We start from the raw sequence: 17,494 nt of genomic DNA, 5'->3' as shown, positions 1-17,494 counted from the left end.
TTTTTAGATATCAAGGCTTTCTTGATCAAATCTTGTGTGTGGGGGTCTTGTCACAATGAACTCTCTCAGCTTTTGTTTATCAGGGAAAGTTTTTATTTCTCCATCATGTCTGAAGGATATTTTCATTGGATATAGTATTCTTGGCTGAAAGTTTTTGTCTTTCAAATTTTGAATATATCATTCCACTCTCTCTCAGCCTGTAAAGTTTCTACTGAGAAATCTGCTGAATATGATAGGGGTTCCTTTGTAGGTTATTTTCTTCTACCTTGCTACCCTTAATCTTTTTTCTTTGTGATTAACTTTTGCCAGCTGTACTAATATATGCCTTGGAGAAGGTCTTTTTACATTGATGTAATTAGGAGTTCTATTGGCTTCTTTTACATGTAATTTCATCTCCTTCTCCAGGATGGGGAAGGCCTCAGCTATTCTTTCTTTGAACAAGCTCTCTGTTCCATTTTCCCTCTCTTCTCCCTCTGGAGTACCTATAATACTTATGTTGCATTTCTTAATGGAGTCAGACATTTATCAGAGAATTTCTTCATTGCTTTTTAATATAAGTTCTCTTTCCTCTTCCATCTGAAGCATTTCTGTGTTCCTATGCTCTAGATTGCTAATTCTATCCTCCATACTGTCAGCTTTGTTATTTAAGGACTTTAAATTTTTCTTTATCTCATCCACTTTGTTTTTCATCTCCAAAAATTGTGATTGTTTTTTCTTTATAGTTTTGATCTCTTTTGTGAAGAATCCCTCTGTTCAGTAATTTGGTTAGTGATGTCATTGAACTGTCTTTCAGAATTTTCTTGTAACATGTTGAAATTTTTATGATGCCAATTTTGAATTCTCTGCCATTTAGATTGTAGTTTCGTGTGCCTTTGGGGTTGATTTCTTGGTGTTTGTCTTTTTCCTTTTGGTCTGGAATGTTAATATCTTTCTTTATACCATTTGAGTGAGTGGATTTGTGCTGGCACATAGTGTTAATATTTGATCACAGGTTCCATCTGCCACCACTGGTGGTGGGACAGGAGCTGTATACTCTGAGCCTGCCACCACAATCTCTGTCAACTGTGCCTGTCCAAGCCTGGGCCACTCCTTGGGACCACAGAGACCATGTGGGGTCTCCCATTGAATGGGAAAGCAGTCATGTGGTTGCTCATGGCTGCTGCTATCTGCTTCCACAGTCCCACCAAGTTGTGCTCCCCCCTTTGGGGCCACAGCAGTATTATATGTGTTCACAGCAGCTGTGAGCTTGTTCGGTTCACCTGGAGTCAGAGCTCAGCTGCTGTCTCCTCCTATTTTGCACCAGCATTTGTGATTGGTGGGCAGGACCTCCCCTCTGGGACCAAGCCAGAGCCACTCTCTGGGACTGTGGTGACATTGTGGACTCTACCACTGGATGAGAGAGTGATTCTATGGGGACTAAGGGCTACTGCCACCTTCTTCCACTGACACAAGGGATTGTGCTCCCCTCTTTGGGGCCATAGTGGTACTATGGGCATTTGCAACAGCTGAGAGATTGTTCACTCGGGATCTGCTCTTAGGTTTCACCAGCTGTTGTGCTTGGTGAGCGGGGCCTCCCCACTGGGTCCAAATCAGAGCCACTCCTTAAGATTGCAGTGGGACTGTGGATCCTCCCAATGGATGAGAGAGTGCTCACACAGGGGTTCAGGGCTTCTGCCACTTACTCCCACATTCCTGCTGTGTCATCCTTACCCCATTTGGGGCTGAAGGAATACTATGGGCATTCGTAGCAGCTGGAAACTTGTTTGACCCAGGCCACAGCTCAGCCGTCCTCTTCTCCTAGGTTGCACTATACTTTGTGCTTGGTCGGTAGGGCTTCCCCACTGGGACTGAGTGTGAGCTGCTCTCTGTGAACCATGTGGTCCTGAAGATTCTCCCAGCAGATGGGGAAGTGATCACATGGGGGCTCAGGGCTGCCTTCACCTGTTTCCACAGTCATGCTGAGGCACACTCCTACCCTTGGGGCCATAGCAGTGCTATGAGCACTACAGCTAAGAAAGAAGTTGCACATGTGTGCTGGGCCACCTGGGGGCCATAGGGTACTCTCCTATCTCCACCACCTCCACAGAGGGTCATCCATCCACCTCAGATGTATAGCTGCACATGTCTCTCAGACGTCCTGATGTGCTGTGTGGATATCCTTTGCTGATCAATGAATACCCATCTAGCTGTAGTTCAAATGGGGAGAGACAAAGGGAACACCTCACTCCACCAGGTTGCTGATGCCCTACTCCCTCATTTTTAAAGGAAATTTTCACCTGATATAGAATTCTTAGTTGAAAGTTTATTTTTTTCCTTTCAGCTCTTTAAATACATAATCCTATTACCTTATGTCCTCCAAGGTTTCTGATGAGAAATATATTGATAGTCTTATCCAAAATCCCTTATGTCTGATGAATCATATTCCATTTTCTGCTTCAAGATAATCTCTTGTCTTTGTTTTTCAACAGTTTGAATATAATGTATGTGAATGTGGATATCTTTGAGTTTATCCTACCTGTAAATCTTTGAGCTTCTTGGATTCATTGATTATTTGTGTCTTACATTATTTTGGGGAGTTTTTGTTCATTATATCTTCAAACAACCTCTCTGTCTCATTCTCTCTCTTCTCCTTTTGGGACTCTGATAATGGATATATTAGTTCACATAATGGTGTCCTAAAAGTCTTTTAGGGATGTTGACATTTCTGAATTTTTTTCTTTCTATTCCTTAGACTCCATAATTTCTATATCTTTTTTGATATTATCACTTTATACATATATGATTTACCTGGTTTCCTTTAGTTCTTTTTCAAATTTTTCCTATAGTAATTACAGCAAATATGAAAGACTTGTTTTAAAAGTCTTTGCTTACTAAGTCCAATGTCTGTCCTTCTTCATGAACAATCTGTACTAATTTATTTTCTTCTTTTTAATGGATCATGTGTTCTTGTCTTTTTGTGTATATTTTGTGTGTGTATTTAATTGGGCATATGAAAAAACAGCCACCTCTCCCACTCTATGCAGATTTGTTCTGCATAGAACATGTTGACAATCCTTCACTTATCAGCTTAGAACTCTCCTATCCCTGGGGTCAGCATAACATAAAAGCAGATAGTATATTCAGTTCTTTTCTGAGCAGGCATATTGCCTGGCCTGTGCATGGATTTTTTAAATCACCTGAATATATTGCTGTACAGATGGCTCCCACAAATTAACAGCCCAGATTCTCCTCAGGGCTTTATATTGCCTATTCTATGTTTCCACCCTTAATCTCTTGCCCCTGGCATCCTTGCGTCTATAGTCCCCCTGCAGCTGTAAGGAGCCATTCCAGCTGATTTTCAGGTTAAGCTTACAGTTAGGCGAAACAGATAGCAATCTTTCATGCAGCCCCCAAATAGGTTAGAACATTGAAAATAAGATGTCCTCTGGTCAATCTGGTTTGAGAGAGGCAACTGGGAACTGTGCTGGTAATTCTTACAGACAATGCCTGCACTGTGCTTGGCAGGGCAGGGGCAAATGTAAGTAAAAACATGATGAAGTTTCCTACCAATTTGAATCTGGCTTTTTCCTAAGAGGGTGTTCACTTTGTTGCTGTAGATCTTTGTTTGACTGTTTTCCAGAGCTCCTATCAGGTTTTTTTCAGCTAGTTTCTGATTGTTTCCTTAAATTTCCGTGGGAGAACTCAGAGCTTCCCAGTCCACTGTTTTGCTGACATTACCCTATATGTTGAATTTTAAATGGCTTTATAATATTCCTTTGTAGAAATGCATCTTAATTTCCCTAACTTTTCTCAAGTTTACTGTAATTGAAGTTGCTTCTAGTGTCTTTCATGGATACTGTTGAGTAAGATAAATATTATAAAATATTCATCATTTTTGTTAGTTACATCATGATGGTTTTCTAAATCTTATATAACTGTTCGAAAGATACAAACACTGTAAGATTCTGTTTGTATACAGCAAATGATATCTAAAAACTGTTAATAATTAATATTCTAATAATCACCTTGCCAGAATGTCTTCTTTTTTCACTCGTTTTTGGATTTCACCCCTGTTAGGACTGGATATTCTTTTTATAAAGCAAATAAAAAACAAACAAAAATAATTTTGTTAATGGGAAAGGTAAAAAGCAAATTTTCTTTCAATTAGAAGGTTTAATTCTTTATTGAGAATCAAATTTTTGAAAAATACTCATAAATCATTCCTCAAATTGCGTGTGTGTGTTCTGTAAGATAATTAATTGTTTCAAATGAAGTACAATAAAAAATGGGCTTCATTATCACAAAATAAAAAAGAGATTGGTGTCTATATCTTTCTAGTCTAACTTATGGTGAGTAATTTTTCAGCAAATCTCCTGTAAAAAAAGATAAATATATGTGCATCTTGAAAAAAATTAATTGTGCAATTAGTTAATGATTTATTTATCACTATGTGGTATTTCATTAACATTACTCTTTCAAAAAAACAAACAAACAAGTTAACTGGTTCCAAGGTTACTGTTTAGCCTTGCTCCTGCTACTGTCCATTTACTAATGGTTGGACAGTGGACTTGAGTGTCACTCTCTTGTTATGCACATAACCTGTGAAAGCAGAATAATCAAAGAGTCTGCTTAGATGGAGGAGCAATAATCAATGGATCCCAAAGGTTGGCGTGTGGAACTAAATGATGGCCACCTCATTCCTGTACTGGGATTTGGCACCTCTGCACTTGATGAGGTAATAATGGCGGTCTTGAGGTTGAGAATTCCAAAGAAAATAGATGCAGAATGAGTGGAAGATGAATCAGATTCTCAACTCTTTGGATTCCTGTTTGACCCTTGCAGGCTCACTTGGTTCTTGTAAACAGGCTAGAACCATTCCTTATACAAAGAGACAAAGTAGTCAGTGTTCACTCTGCATCAAGGTCTGACCATGTGGTCACCTACAGATTAATCTGGGTTTTCCTCCAGTTTCTAGCTATTTTCCAGTTTGGCAAAAGGTTTGGAAATGAGCAGTCAAGAACACAGACTATCAGCTGTCTGGATTTGAGGGTGACTGCATAGGAGTGGTTTTTCCAACTTTTTCTGCAACTCAAGAAATTTTTCTCCCATCAAGAGGACATGATCCAGAGAGATATTTATGGTAACAAGTCCTGGAGATGAACTGAATGACAAATGATGGGAGACAGTGCTGTTCAGCTGTGGGGTTGCCTGCTGAGTGCCAGGCAATAAATATTATACTTGTAGTTTCCATAGTACTTCTCCTCCTGCTTGAAAATTTATCTGGAAAGGAAAGTATAACATCATTTGAGGGAATAAGCTACAGTCTTCCAAGACAAGGTTTCAATTCTTGATCTTTGTTGATGTACTTTTGATTGAAGCAAATAGGTAGAGTTGAACCTTGGAAAGAAGAAGGAGAAAAGTGGGCAAGTCACTAGAATGGAAGCCAGAAGTTTGTCTTCCAATTTTGTCTTTAGTCTATTTACTTGTACGACAAGGGACTAGTATCTAAACTTTGAGCCTCACGATCTCATCTATAAAACAGAAGTAAATATTCAAAGAGATTTTTTGTAGACAGATGACAGAACTTGTTTACTTTGTAGTGAAAAGTTGTATGAAGGCAAGAGAAGGGTCAAGGATACCACTGAAGCTTCAGCTTTGGTAAACCCCCAAATGCCTGTACACCTAAGGAAAAAGCATGACCAGCAGAGGTCAATATGTATTTACAAGCAATGTTATTGAAAATAGAAAGCCCCTGAAATACTGAAAAATAAATGGAATATTATTCAGCCTTAAAACTGAAGGGAATTCTGCCATTTGCAACCATAGGGATGAATATGGAGGACATTATGCTTAGTGTAATAAGACAGACACAGAAAGACAAATACTGTATGATCCCACTTATACATGGAGTAAAAATAAAACTCATAGGAAGAGAGTATAGGAATGGTGACCAGGGGTTGGGGGAGAGGTCAGTGGGAAAAATGAGGAGATTTTGGTCAAAGGTTACAAACTTCCAGTTATAAGATGAATAAATTCTGGAGATGTAAGGTACTGCATAGTGACTACAGTTGATAATAATGTACTTTGTTCTTGAGATTTGCTAAGAGAGGAGATCTTAATTGTTCTCACCACATACACAAAAGTTAACTATGTGATGTGATGGATATGTTACCTAGCTTAATTTTGATAATAATTTCACAATGCACACATATATGAAAATGTCATGTTGTGTACTTTTTTATATTTATATAATTTTTATTTACCATGTGCTGTGTGATTACCCTGGTAGAGGACTCACAGAAGCTTTCACCTTGCTTCTTGAGACTTCATCCATGCACCTTTTTGTTTGGTCATTTTGCTTAGTTCCCTCTCAAAATATAAATCATATCAGTGACTACAACTATAAGTTGAATTTTTTCAGTACTTTCAGCAAATCACTGAACCTGTGGGAGGTCATGGGGACCTTTGATGCTAGAGATCAACAAATGATTGCCCAGGATTGAATGAGTTCATGGGATGTACAGCTGTTAGTACTCACCAGGAAAGATGCAGGCAAACTGCCATGAGTTCATCACCACACATGCAGAACTAACCTAAGACATGAGGACAAGTTAAGGCTTGGGAAGATCGAAGTTTGTGTCTTAGCTATCTCTCATTCACGTGGATATCCAACTACTACTCTGTTTGCTCATCTAGGTTCCTAAAAGCAAAACTGTGGAGGTCACAAAATTAGCTATAGAGGCTGGGTTCTACCATTTCGATTCTGCTTTTATATACAATAATGAAAAGGAGGTTGGACAGGCCATCCAAAGCAAAATTGAAGATGGCACTGTGAAGAGAGAAGATATATTCTACACTTCAAAGGTAATGTGTTTTTTATTTGTGTGTGTGCGCACATTCGTGAATATGAGTGTGTAGAGATGATAATTGATAGGATCAGAAGTTGTTTTGTGAATATTGATACAACTTTTTTCAAATATTTTCATGTCTTAAATCTAGGGTCAAAAAAAAGATGATGGCTTTCTCATCATTGCTTTGTTCAAATTTTACAATTTTAAAGTAAAGTTACTTTACTTTTCTGAGCCTCAGTCCACATCAGTGTGATTTAGAGTGGACTATTGAATCAGACAGAACTGCGATCAGATTATAGCTTTCCTTATCCTCTGGGTGACCTACCAAAATTTGTTAACATTCTGCATCTCAATTTTCACCTCCATCAATAAGAGAGAGCAATATAAGTGGCACTTTGTGTTTAAGCAAGATATAGCTAAAGTGTCTTTAATAGTGTCCAGCACTCACTAAGATATTCAAATCACTTGTTCCCTACAGTTACCTAAACAAAAGCCATACTACTTATTCCCAATAGGATTCAATGTTGGGTAGAATTAGGGCATGTTTGTAAAGTTCTTTGTAAACTCCTTCAAACATAATTCAAATAATGGTCTTGATAATCATTTGGTAACACTTTTCATCTATTGGGTCATTTCCTTCCATTGTTAGTAGATGTACTGATGATAAATCCAAAGAAAAAAATAGCGTTTCTATGGGTAAGTCAGATCAAAAGGGAACTCAAGAAGGAAAAGTGTATTTTTCCCTGAGGTGTTCAGTTTCCAACCTGTAGAAAAATGTCTAATTATTAGATGAAACAAGAGAAACAGAACTGACTAAAGTATTAATCCAACACAACTTCCATAATTTATCTCTGCAGCTTTGGTTGACTTTCCTTCGACCAGAGTTGGTTCAACCAGCCTTGGAAAACTCTCTGAGGAAACTTCAACTGGACTATGTTGATCTCTATATTATTCATTATCCAATGGCTTTGAAGGTTGGAAATTTGCGTGTTCACACCTATTTTACTTCTTGTGTCAGAATGTCTATCAATTTGTGTGGAAGTTGAATTTAGATTTTCCTTAGAAAGATGTAGAGATTATTACTCTAGAGAAGAATCCCCAAAGTAATAATTCCTGATTAGCTTTTTGTTTATTTATTTTTTGAGAAAGTTTAGACCTCAACTAACATCTGTTACCAATCCTCCTCTTTTTGCTGAGGAAGATCGGCCCTGGGCTAACATCCATGCCCATCTTCCTCTACTTAATATGGGACACTGCCACAGCATGGCTTGACATATGATGCATTGTTCCGCACCTGAGATCCAAACACACGAACCCTGGGTTGCAGGTCACCGAAGTGGAGCATGTGAACTTAACCGTTATGCCACTGGGCTGACTCATGGATTTTTTTATAATCCTTAATTTCCTTTATGTCTCCAAGAGATAAGAGTTCAATAATCTCAAATCCCTTGCCTCAAAAACTTGAGGACATAAAATTAGACATATTTAACACACAATCCTGACCATCACTTCTGAGTCTCTTGAGTATGTTGCAGAGTTTCATGCAGCTATGGTCAGAAATGAAACTGCCTTAAACTTGTGCATAACGAGTTGATCTCCACTCTCTCACCATTTCAAGTTGAAAGCAGATTTGGTGGTGCTCCCTCTGGATGGGTCTAAAAGTGGCAGACTTCATAGAGACTCGGGAGACCTTACCTACATCATTGCTTATCTTCTCAATGGAATTTTGTAGACTGCACTTAGTCATTAAGGATTGTGTTATGTAGAATTCTTGATTTTACATTATAAAAAGTTACTCAAGCTTTCCTCTGCAAAATAGTTTATTGGTCTATGTAAATGTGAAGTCCAATTCCATGAATACATTTAAGTTTTAGAATAGTCTTCAGAAATGTCTCCTTCTCTCTATCCCTTAACTTTGAGTTACTTTAGGTTTGCTTTAATTTTGATGCAAAAATTTTAGTTGATTGCAAATATGGCCTTTTGGCAATTCAAGGCTTATGGTCATTAACACTTAAGAGCATCTCTGGATCTTCCATCATCCATGTTATTCCTGAAGAGAAGCTCGATAGAACCTGTGTGGTTCATATGCCTGCCCTAGAACCATCAGATGTTCAGAGGGATTGGATCTCTGATTGTCTAGCCTGGGTCAAGGTTGCAATAATTATTCTGGAAATAAGGTCATGTAGCTTACTGAAATTCCCAGTGCAAGTGAGGCCTTTCACAAGAGGAAAGTAAACGGGGTAGACAAATGTAGCATAAGTCACTTTTAATTCACATTAGGACCTAGAAAAATGGTGTTTATTCAAACATACGATAGTGTAAGAGATTAGAGGAAGCCTGTCTCATAAAAATATTATTTACAACACCATATGCAAATCAATTTGCAAATATTAGTATCCAGAATGTTGCACCACCTACCTCATGGAGATTTAGTGTCCTGGCCCTAGATGACCCTGGAAGCCTGGATAAGTGTGGATAAATTATTTTCTAACACCACAAAAATTGCTATTTCTATTCAGCCAGGGGAAGAAATTCTTCCAAAAGATGAACATGGAAAACTAACATATGACACAGTGCATCTCTGTGCCACATGGGAGGTGAGTGATTGGAAGAGAGAACACAGAGGAGGAAACCAGGAGAGGGAGAATATGGTTCATTTCTTCAACTTATGAGAATGAACTATGCATCTTTGGATTCAGCTATTCATAAACTTTAAAAGGGCTGATGTGCTGTACTGGGGTGGAAGAAATCATTACTGAAATATTTATACAAAGGAATGAAGCAGAAGAATTTGGGAGAATTAAAATAGGCATCTCCTTCCTTCAATGTATAATGCTCTCTTTCTTATTTCTAAGGAGAAGACTAATTTTTATTCTTGCTTTCACTACATTCCTCTGTATTTAATTTATTACTTTTCCTTGGTAATCATGCCAATTGGATTCATTGCCATTTCTTGACAGTTTATCCTTTTGAAAGATTTTTCTTTCATTTATTCTTGATCTATAGCCAATTTCACAAATGATTCTTTACCACCCCCTCCTCCTCAGGCCATGGAGAAGTGTAAGGATGCAGGACTGACCAAGTCCATTGGGGTGTCCAACTTTAACCGCAGGCAGCTGGAGAAGATCCTGAACAAGCCAGGGCTCAAGTACAAGCCCGTCTGCAACCAGGTGAGCACCTTTGGCCTCCTCTCCTTTCTGTTCTTCAGCTCCTTCTTCTTGCACTACTGCCAGATGTCTACTTGGCCACCCCTCCTATTCATCCTACCTTTATGGAACAGAAGAGCCTTGAGAGCAGAGCCTCTGTCTAGAAGGGTGTGAATAGAACACACAGTTGTATGTCTGTTATGTAAAGTCTTCTTGAAAAGGTGGTGAGACCTTACTGCTAAATTGTGTGTAAGAATTTAGGGAAGGTAAAGGAGGTGACAGAGGGCTGGAATAGTTACCAGACCTTAGAGGGAAGGTAACATTCCACTCAGCTGTAAAGGATGGCCAGAGATGGGATGGGGGAAAGTGATTTGGAGGGAATTGTGTATAAGAAGGAAGTTCATGAACTCATGGAATGTGCAGTAAATAGGGAAAGAGTGAAAATAAGATGAGGTAGGTGTCAGGAGTTTGTGTTGGGTTTGGTTGCCTGATTTCTTTGCCTTGTTAACTCTCCTTTCAAGTGTCCTTGAGTAGGAAGCTTGGATACAAGAAAAATTAACTGGAGACTGTGAAAGTCCTCCAGGCTGGAGGGATGAAGTTACTGGTTTATAGTGACACTAATGGTGGATGAAATCAGCACTGAGGAACATTTAGCAGGAACATAGAGCTGACATTGTGATTTACTCAATCTTATTCTGGCTCGCTTCATCGATTTCTACCCTTAAGTTAACTCTACAAACACATTATTCTGTGTCTGCTTCTGTGCTCTCACTTTTTTTTTATTCTATTTTTTTATTGTTGTAAGAAAAATTAACATGAGATCTACTCTCATAATAAATGTAAAGTATACAATATAATACAATATTGTTAACTGTGGGGATCACTTTGTACAGCAGATCTCTAGAACTCATTCATCTTGTGTAATCAAGACTTCATGCCCCCAGTTAGCATCTCCTAATTTCTCTCTCCTCCCAGCCCTTGAAACCACCATTCTGCTCTCTGATTCTGTAAGTTTGATTATTTCAGATTCCTCATATAACTGGAATCATATAGGACTTGTGTTGTGTAGCACTAGTAAATGTCTTATTACATTTACCATAATGTCCTCAAGGTACAACTTGGAATCAGGTAGTAAAATACTTTGACTGGAAAATGTAGCTTATAAAATTCAAGAATTTGACATATAACGATATAGACTCATGATTTTCAATTATAAATGATGAAAAATTCATGTGATCTTTGCATTAGTTTTATTCCCAATTTTTATTATGAAATTATTCAGAAAACTTAAGAGTTTGATAAAGGACATTCATGTTTTCCCTCTTATATCAAATTTTTTTCACATTTTGCCACATTGCCAAATAGATATATGTGTGTCTATATATATATACTATAATTATAATATAATATAATATATAATATAAATATATTTAAATATTGCACATTATAGGTAATGATAAAATGAATAGTTTTCACTTTGGGACTACTAAATTTTTATCAATATCTTAGATTTCCAGTCTTTTCCTTTTCTTTTTCCTTTCATGCTCTTTTCCTTACTTTGGGGCTATGATCAGAGAAGAAAAACAGCCACTGAGAAGAAAAAGAGAAAAAATACATAAGTTTTAAAGCATTACTCTCAACAGAAACATGCATCAAAATGACCTGGAGGGATTTGTAAACACAGATTGTAGGTGCCACACGTGAGTTTCTGAATCAGTTGGTATTGGATGAAGCGATGGAATACGCCTTCTTAACAATATCCCTTATGATACTGATGCTGCTGATCCAGGGACCACATATTGAGAAGCACCGGTCTAGAGTGGACCTACTTGGTCTGTTTGGGAAACCTCCTAACAAACTGAATATTCAGCCTTAGGTATTCAACATTTCTGCATTGCCTTCCAGGGTAGACCAGAGCTCCCTGGTTCTCTTGGATGATCCAGTTCTTTGTGCCATGGCAAAAAAGTATGAGCGAACTCCAGCACTGATTGCCCTTCGCTACCAGCTACAGCGTGGGGTTGTGGTCCTGGTCAAGAGTTACAATGAGAAGCCGATCAAAGAGAACATGCAGGTGATGAGTGAGGCTGTGGACATAGGCCTCTTAAATAATATCCTTAACATGTGTTTTTCTTTGTAAGGATCTCAAAGCATCTTTGGACCAGATGAGTCACCTGTTATTTCCCATGCATGTATGTTTTAATGTATTTATACCAGTCTTCTCCTACAGTGACAACAGGAGAGGCAGCATGGCTGGATAGAATTAAGATTGTACAGAAAACATAGATTTTAATTCCAGCAGTAATTCTGCAATGTACTTTGTACACCTGTGTAAATAAATCTCGTTTTCTTCATTCCAAAATAAGGGGATTTTTTAACGTGATTTTATAAATCCTTTTATGCTGCTTTAACAAAATACCACAGACAAGGTGACTTATGAACAACAGAAATTTATTTCTCACAGTTCTGGAGGTGGGAATTCAAAGATCATGGTACCAGCGAGGCCAGATGAGGGCTCTCTTCTTGGTCACAGACTTCTTGTTAGACTTTAAGATGGTAGAAGGGGCAAGGGAGATCTTTCAGGTCTTGAATGGCTCCACTATCATGACCTAATCACCACTCTAGAGCCCCGCTGTCTAATACCATCACAGTGAGGTTAGGTTTCCAACATACGAATTTTGGGAGCATGGAAACATTCAGGCTGTAGTGGTGATCTTCAGTCTCCAAATCAATATGGTTTTAGTTTACATTTCCTCAAATACTAATGTAGTTTCATTTTCATGCATTTAATCTCCTTGAGCTTCCACTTCTGTGAAGTGCCTATGCAAGTCTTTGTCCGTTTTTATTAAATTGTCTCTCTTTTTATTTATGTATAGAGAGACCAATAGTATACCATTAGCTACAGCTGCATAACAAACTATCCCCAATTCAGACATTTACTACAGAATTTATTTAGCTCATCATTCTGTGGTTTGGCAATTATCCTGGACTCAACTAAGCAGTTCTATTCTTGGATGGGTTCTCTCATATATTTGCAGTTAAATGCAGAACAGTGAAGCAGCTCTGCTTTAGGAAGTTTATTTGGCAGTTGTCAGAGGTGGGTAAACTCTGTCCCATACGATTTTTCATAGAGTTGGCTAGACTATAGCCATCTAACCTGTTCTTCATCTCGTCACAGTGGCATGATCCCAAGGCTGTGAGTGGATACTTGCAAAGCCTTTTCATGTCTTGGCTCAGGTCAGACTCACCAGTGCTTCTGACAAATTTTATTATCCAGTACTTATTACAGGCTAGGCCAGATTCAAAGGGCAGAGAATTTTGCAAAAGTGTTTTTGTCTTTCCATTCAAACTTGGGTCCCTAATATGGCTGGAATTGTTTTTTTAATACAATGCTAAAAGGGACCCAAATATGTATATGTTGAAATGGAAATCCAATTGCCCATATTTTCCCACAGATTTTCATCCTCACCTCTGTCTTATATCAAATGTCTCTCAGTCCATTTCTGGCCTTTCTCTTCTATTCAACTACTTAATTTTGTGTACCTCAAATTACAGAGGAAAATAAGTCTTGCTTTCTGAAAATGGTAAAATGTTTTCTCCATTCCTCTTTATTCTTTAAGAATGTCTTGGCTATGCTTGACTACTTTTTCTTTTATATAAAATATAGTATCAGTTATCAAATTCCAAGAAAAATAAGAGAGTAAATCTTGGTTCATATTGCATTGAAACTGTAGATGAATTTGGGGAAAACTGAAGTCTTTATAATATTGAAATTTGCAATCCATGATTATGCTATGAATTTTTAATCACTTAGTGTTCTTTATATATTTTAATAAATTTTATGACTTTTTCCACAAAGGAATTTACAATATCCTTTTGTTAGATTTATCCATAAGTGACCAATAATTTTGATATCCCTTTGATAACTTTTTCCTAACTTTTCAAGATTTTCAATGTGCAGAAAAGTTGAAAGAATAATACATTATATGCCTTACTTAGATTCATCAATTGTTGACATTGTCCCTGCTATCTATCTATCTATCTATCTATCTATCTATCTATCTATCTATCTATCTTCTCTATCTATCACTACCTTGGAGTATCACTATAGATGTGTGGATTTATTTAGTTGAACGTGTTAGTCATTACTGACATTCTTTTTGATGCTTAAAGTGTCTTGCTTTTAGACAGTGATATGCTCTTCAAGTCAGTTACTGTGTCCTTTGAACATGACATCATTAGTATTTGGACAATTATTTGTTTAAAGTATCTTGAAAAAAAGTTCTTTTCACATTGTAACTGTTCATGGATGGGATATGGAAATCTACCTGTATTCATCAAAATTACTAAATTATGTTGTCTGTTTTAAAAGTGTATCTCTAGATTCTTTTGGATCTTCTAAGTACATGACCCTATCTCTTCGAGTAACGTCAGCTTTGTTCCCCCAGCTCTTTTAAAGTTCTCCTTTTTGTTGGTAGTCTTGTGCTGTTTCAATATATTATATTAAGGGCTGGATTTCTATTTAATTTTTGCCTGATATTTATCACCAATTGAGTATTTTGCTTGATGTCTTTAAAAACTCTTGGAAACTTCTAAGATATTTTGAGTATTGACTCTGCATCATTCAAGTCTGATTTGCTTGCATTTCCAGATTAGCGACTATGCAATCTAAAAATCATAAAAATATTTTTACTTCTGTGATAGGTTTTTGAATTCCAGTTGTCTTCAGAGGACATGAAAGTCCTAGACGGCCTAAACCGAAATTTTCGATATGTTCTTCTTGAAAAGTAAGTGACTTTATTAAATATGTCTGACAATTTATTTTCTGATAATGAGTGTATGATGATTGTTAAAATTTATGTCAATACCAGGAAGACAGAGGCCAGTTTGAGTCAGGGATGAGACAGGAGATTTCTCATCACAGATGAGAATCTCATCACAGATCCACTCCAAAGCTTTGTTTACTGACACAACGACAGGGTGAATGGATTGCGGTCAGCTTGGATTTACATATATATGTCCTGACCCCGTCACTCCTTGTAGCTTTACAAGAAGCCTGATATCATTGGTGAATCTACATCTTCCATGTAGCCCTCCTATTTCTTTGACAATCTAGTGGACATACACTGTGGATATCACCAGTGCAGCCTCATTCAATATTTCCAAAACTGTGTTGATCATATTCTTCTCCCAAATTCTCCATTCTTTATCAGATTAAAGTCTTCTCCATCAAGCTTCTGACTCACACCAGAAATGGCCATCACCCCACCCTCCCTATGGAATCTTCATAATATCCTGCCAAATATATGTCCTTCATATGTTTTGAGATCTCTCCCTTCTCCTTTTCATTGCATGTTTGTTCAGGACCGAAATAGTGCATTTCTTTCCAGAAAGGCTGGCCTTGTGGGATCAATAGGAATTCTTGGTTTAGATTTTCTGAAATATGGAGATCTCAATGCAGAGGACAAAATTTTCAGGAAGAGAGATATAAACCAAAGGAAGGATGTAGAGGCAAAAACCCCATTGTTGGATATAATTTATAACCACCAGAAGATCTTTATTTAAACCATATAAATTTCTGGAATTTTGAGACAAGACCTTCATTATAAATGATAAAAAGGGAGGAATGCACATACATCCCTTTTGCCTGTGAGAATAGTGATTCATAGTAATAATAAATGTGGTATTGTATGGAAAAAGACTTGCATAATGGCAAGTTGTGAATAGTCAGAAGTTGGTAGTTATATTATTCTCCTTGCTAATATATTTATTAATACAGAGACAAGTAAAGAATAAGATAGAGAAATAATGCAGAGAGAAAGAGAGAGTGGTAATCAATCAGCAATTCTCACAGTTGGTCAGATATTTTAATTATAAGCCATCATTTTGTTATCAATTTCTATGTTGGTTATTAATCAATAGAGATTTCTTTACTGTGCAATAACCTCCTTGGAGATGGGACCTGATTTTTAGACGACACTCTTTATACCTCTAAATCTAACTGGATATGTTATACGTGGTGGGCAGTTAGTGAATAATTAAAAAGCTTAAAAAATAGAAATGAAATTGCTATCAGTAACTTGTGTCACTGTAAAGTATATTTTAGCACTGAGCACGTGGCTGAACTTGTCCTCTGCAAAACGAAGCAGAATCGGTCTCTTCTTCCAACAAGGATTTGAAATAAGTAAGGACAGGCTATTGTGTTGTGTTATTGACAGAATTATCTCTGGAGAGGAACATATTTGAATATTTGACTCCTTGTGTCCTGTGTATTAATTTCTGGGCAGAGAATATGATTTCAATAATTTACTTAATATACTTTTTAAAAATTGTTATAACGTCATGTTTCTGAAAGAAAGAAAGGCAGACTTCACACCCAGTCGGGAAATAAAATGTTTAACTTTCCCCTAATGACAGCTCCATAGAAATCACTTCTCTACACCCCAGAAACAGAGTCATTGAACTCATATATGCATTGTTTTTTTCTCATTATAGTGTTGCTGACCACCCTGAGTATCCATTTTCTGATGAATATTAACACGGAGCCCTTTATGCTGACTTCTACCAGAAACCCTGAATGCAGACAATGAAGCAGCAAATGTCTCAGATGTTGGTGATCATACACATCAGTATGGGTTCCATCCATGCTGCTTAGCAACTCATCCTCAGCTAGACTCAACTCCATAGGTCAGGAAGGAAAAGCACTCAATTTTTGTCACTTTCTGTAAAAATGAAAGTTTTTTTGCCCTAAAATCTTTTACCTACTCTAGTCTCTGTTTTCTATATTTTCTTTTCTTCAGACTTATTAGACCCAAAAACTGATTTGATTAGAGTTTGTGGTTGGGGGTTGGAAGAGGATACAATAACAGCAATTTTACAGACATTTCTGGAGTTATATGGGTCAAGTATGCAGTCTCTAGGGAAGTAGTAGTTAGCAGGTATTTATCAGTCAGTGTCCCTTTAGGTCTTCAAGGTACTGGAGGGCACACTGCATATGGTCTGGAAGGTGAGGCCCATATCGCAAGGATGATCTGCAATGCATAAGCTCTCTTTCAGCAGCTTAGGGGATCATTGCTCCAGGAAATCCCAGAATGAGTTATCCCTCTGGCAGAGCTGGCCCTGGAGATCAGGGGAACCAGCCTCAAAGAATGATTAGGACTCAGGCATACATAATGTTTAGGAGGAGGAAGTTGAGCAAATATCTGTTTGTGAAACTTTGCAAAATGCCTCATTTGTACTTCTCTCTTGCACATAAAAATAACATTTCCACAGTATTTTATAAAACAGCCAGAGCTGACAGTCAGGACTAGACTGCTACGTGCATTCAGGTAACAGCGCAGATCTTGCTGGGTTGTAGTTGGGCAGAAATTCAAAGGAACAATAGACTTGTCAAATCACCTTGAACATTATCTCCATATTTATCAAATTTTCTCAGGTTAAAAAAAGTGTAAATTTGATAAACTTGATCTTTTTAAATGTTTCAAACATAAAGCAAGAAACACTTACAAATACAAAACACAA

General features: G+C 37.4%; 1 protein-coding gene across 2 annotated transcripts; it reads left to right on the top strand.

Moving 5' to 3' along the window:
* Positions 1-4,621: 4,621 nt before the first annotated feature.
* Positions 4,622-16,511, top strand: LOC131398718 (aldo-keto reductase family 1 member C23-like protein). 2 transcript variants are annotated; one of them, XM_058532350.1, is made up of 9 exons: positions 4,631-4,714; positions 6,676-6,843; positions 7,688-7,804; positions 9,350-9,427; positions 9,878-10,065; positions 10,642-10,663; positions 11,862-12,047; positions 14,678-14,760; positions 16,469-16,511. In XM_058532350.1, the coding sequence occupies exons 1-9, from the start codon at positions 4,631-4,633 to the stop codon at positions 16,509-16,511; spliced, it is 969 nt and encodes a 322-aa protein (XP_058388333.1). The 2 variants fall into 2 exon arrangements, with proteins under 2 accessions (XP_058388334.1, XP_058388333.1); XM_058532351.1 differs by lacking the exon at positions 10,642-10,663 and having other exon boundaries at positions 4,622-4,714; positions 9,878-10,134; positions 11,882-12,047.
* Positions 16,512-17,494: the final 983 nt, after the last annotated feature.

The sequence above is a fragment of the Diceros bicornis genome, chromosome 36 (genome assembly GCF_020826845.1).
Source record: "Diceros bicornis minor isolate mBicDic1 chromosome 36, mDicBic1.mat.cur, whole genome shotgun sequence".
NCBI lineage: Eukaryota > Metazoa > Chordata > Mammalia > Perissodactyla > Rhinocerotidae > Diceros > Diceros bicornis.
This window is presented reverse-complemented; position numbering and strand designations above follow the sequence as displayed.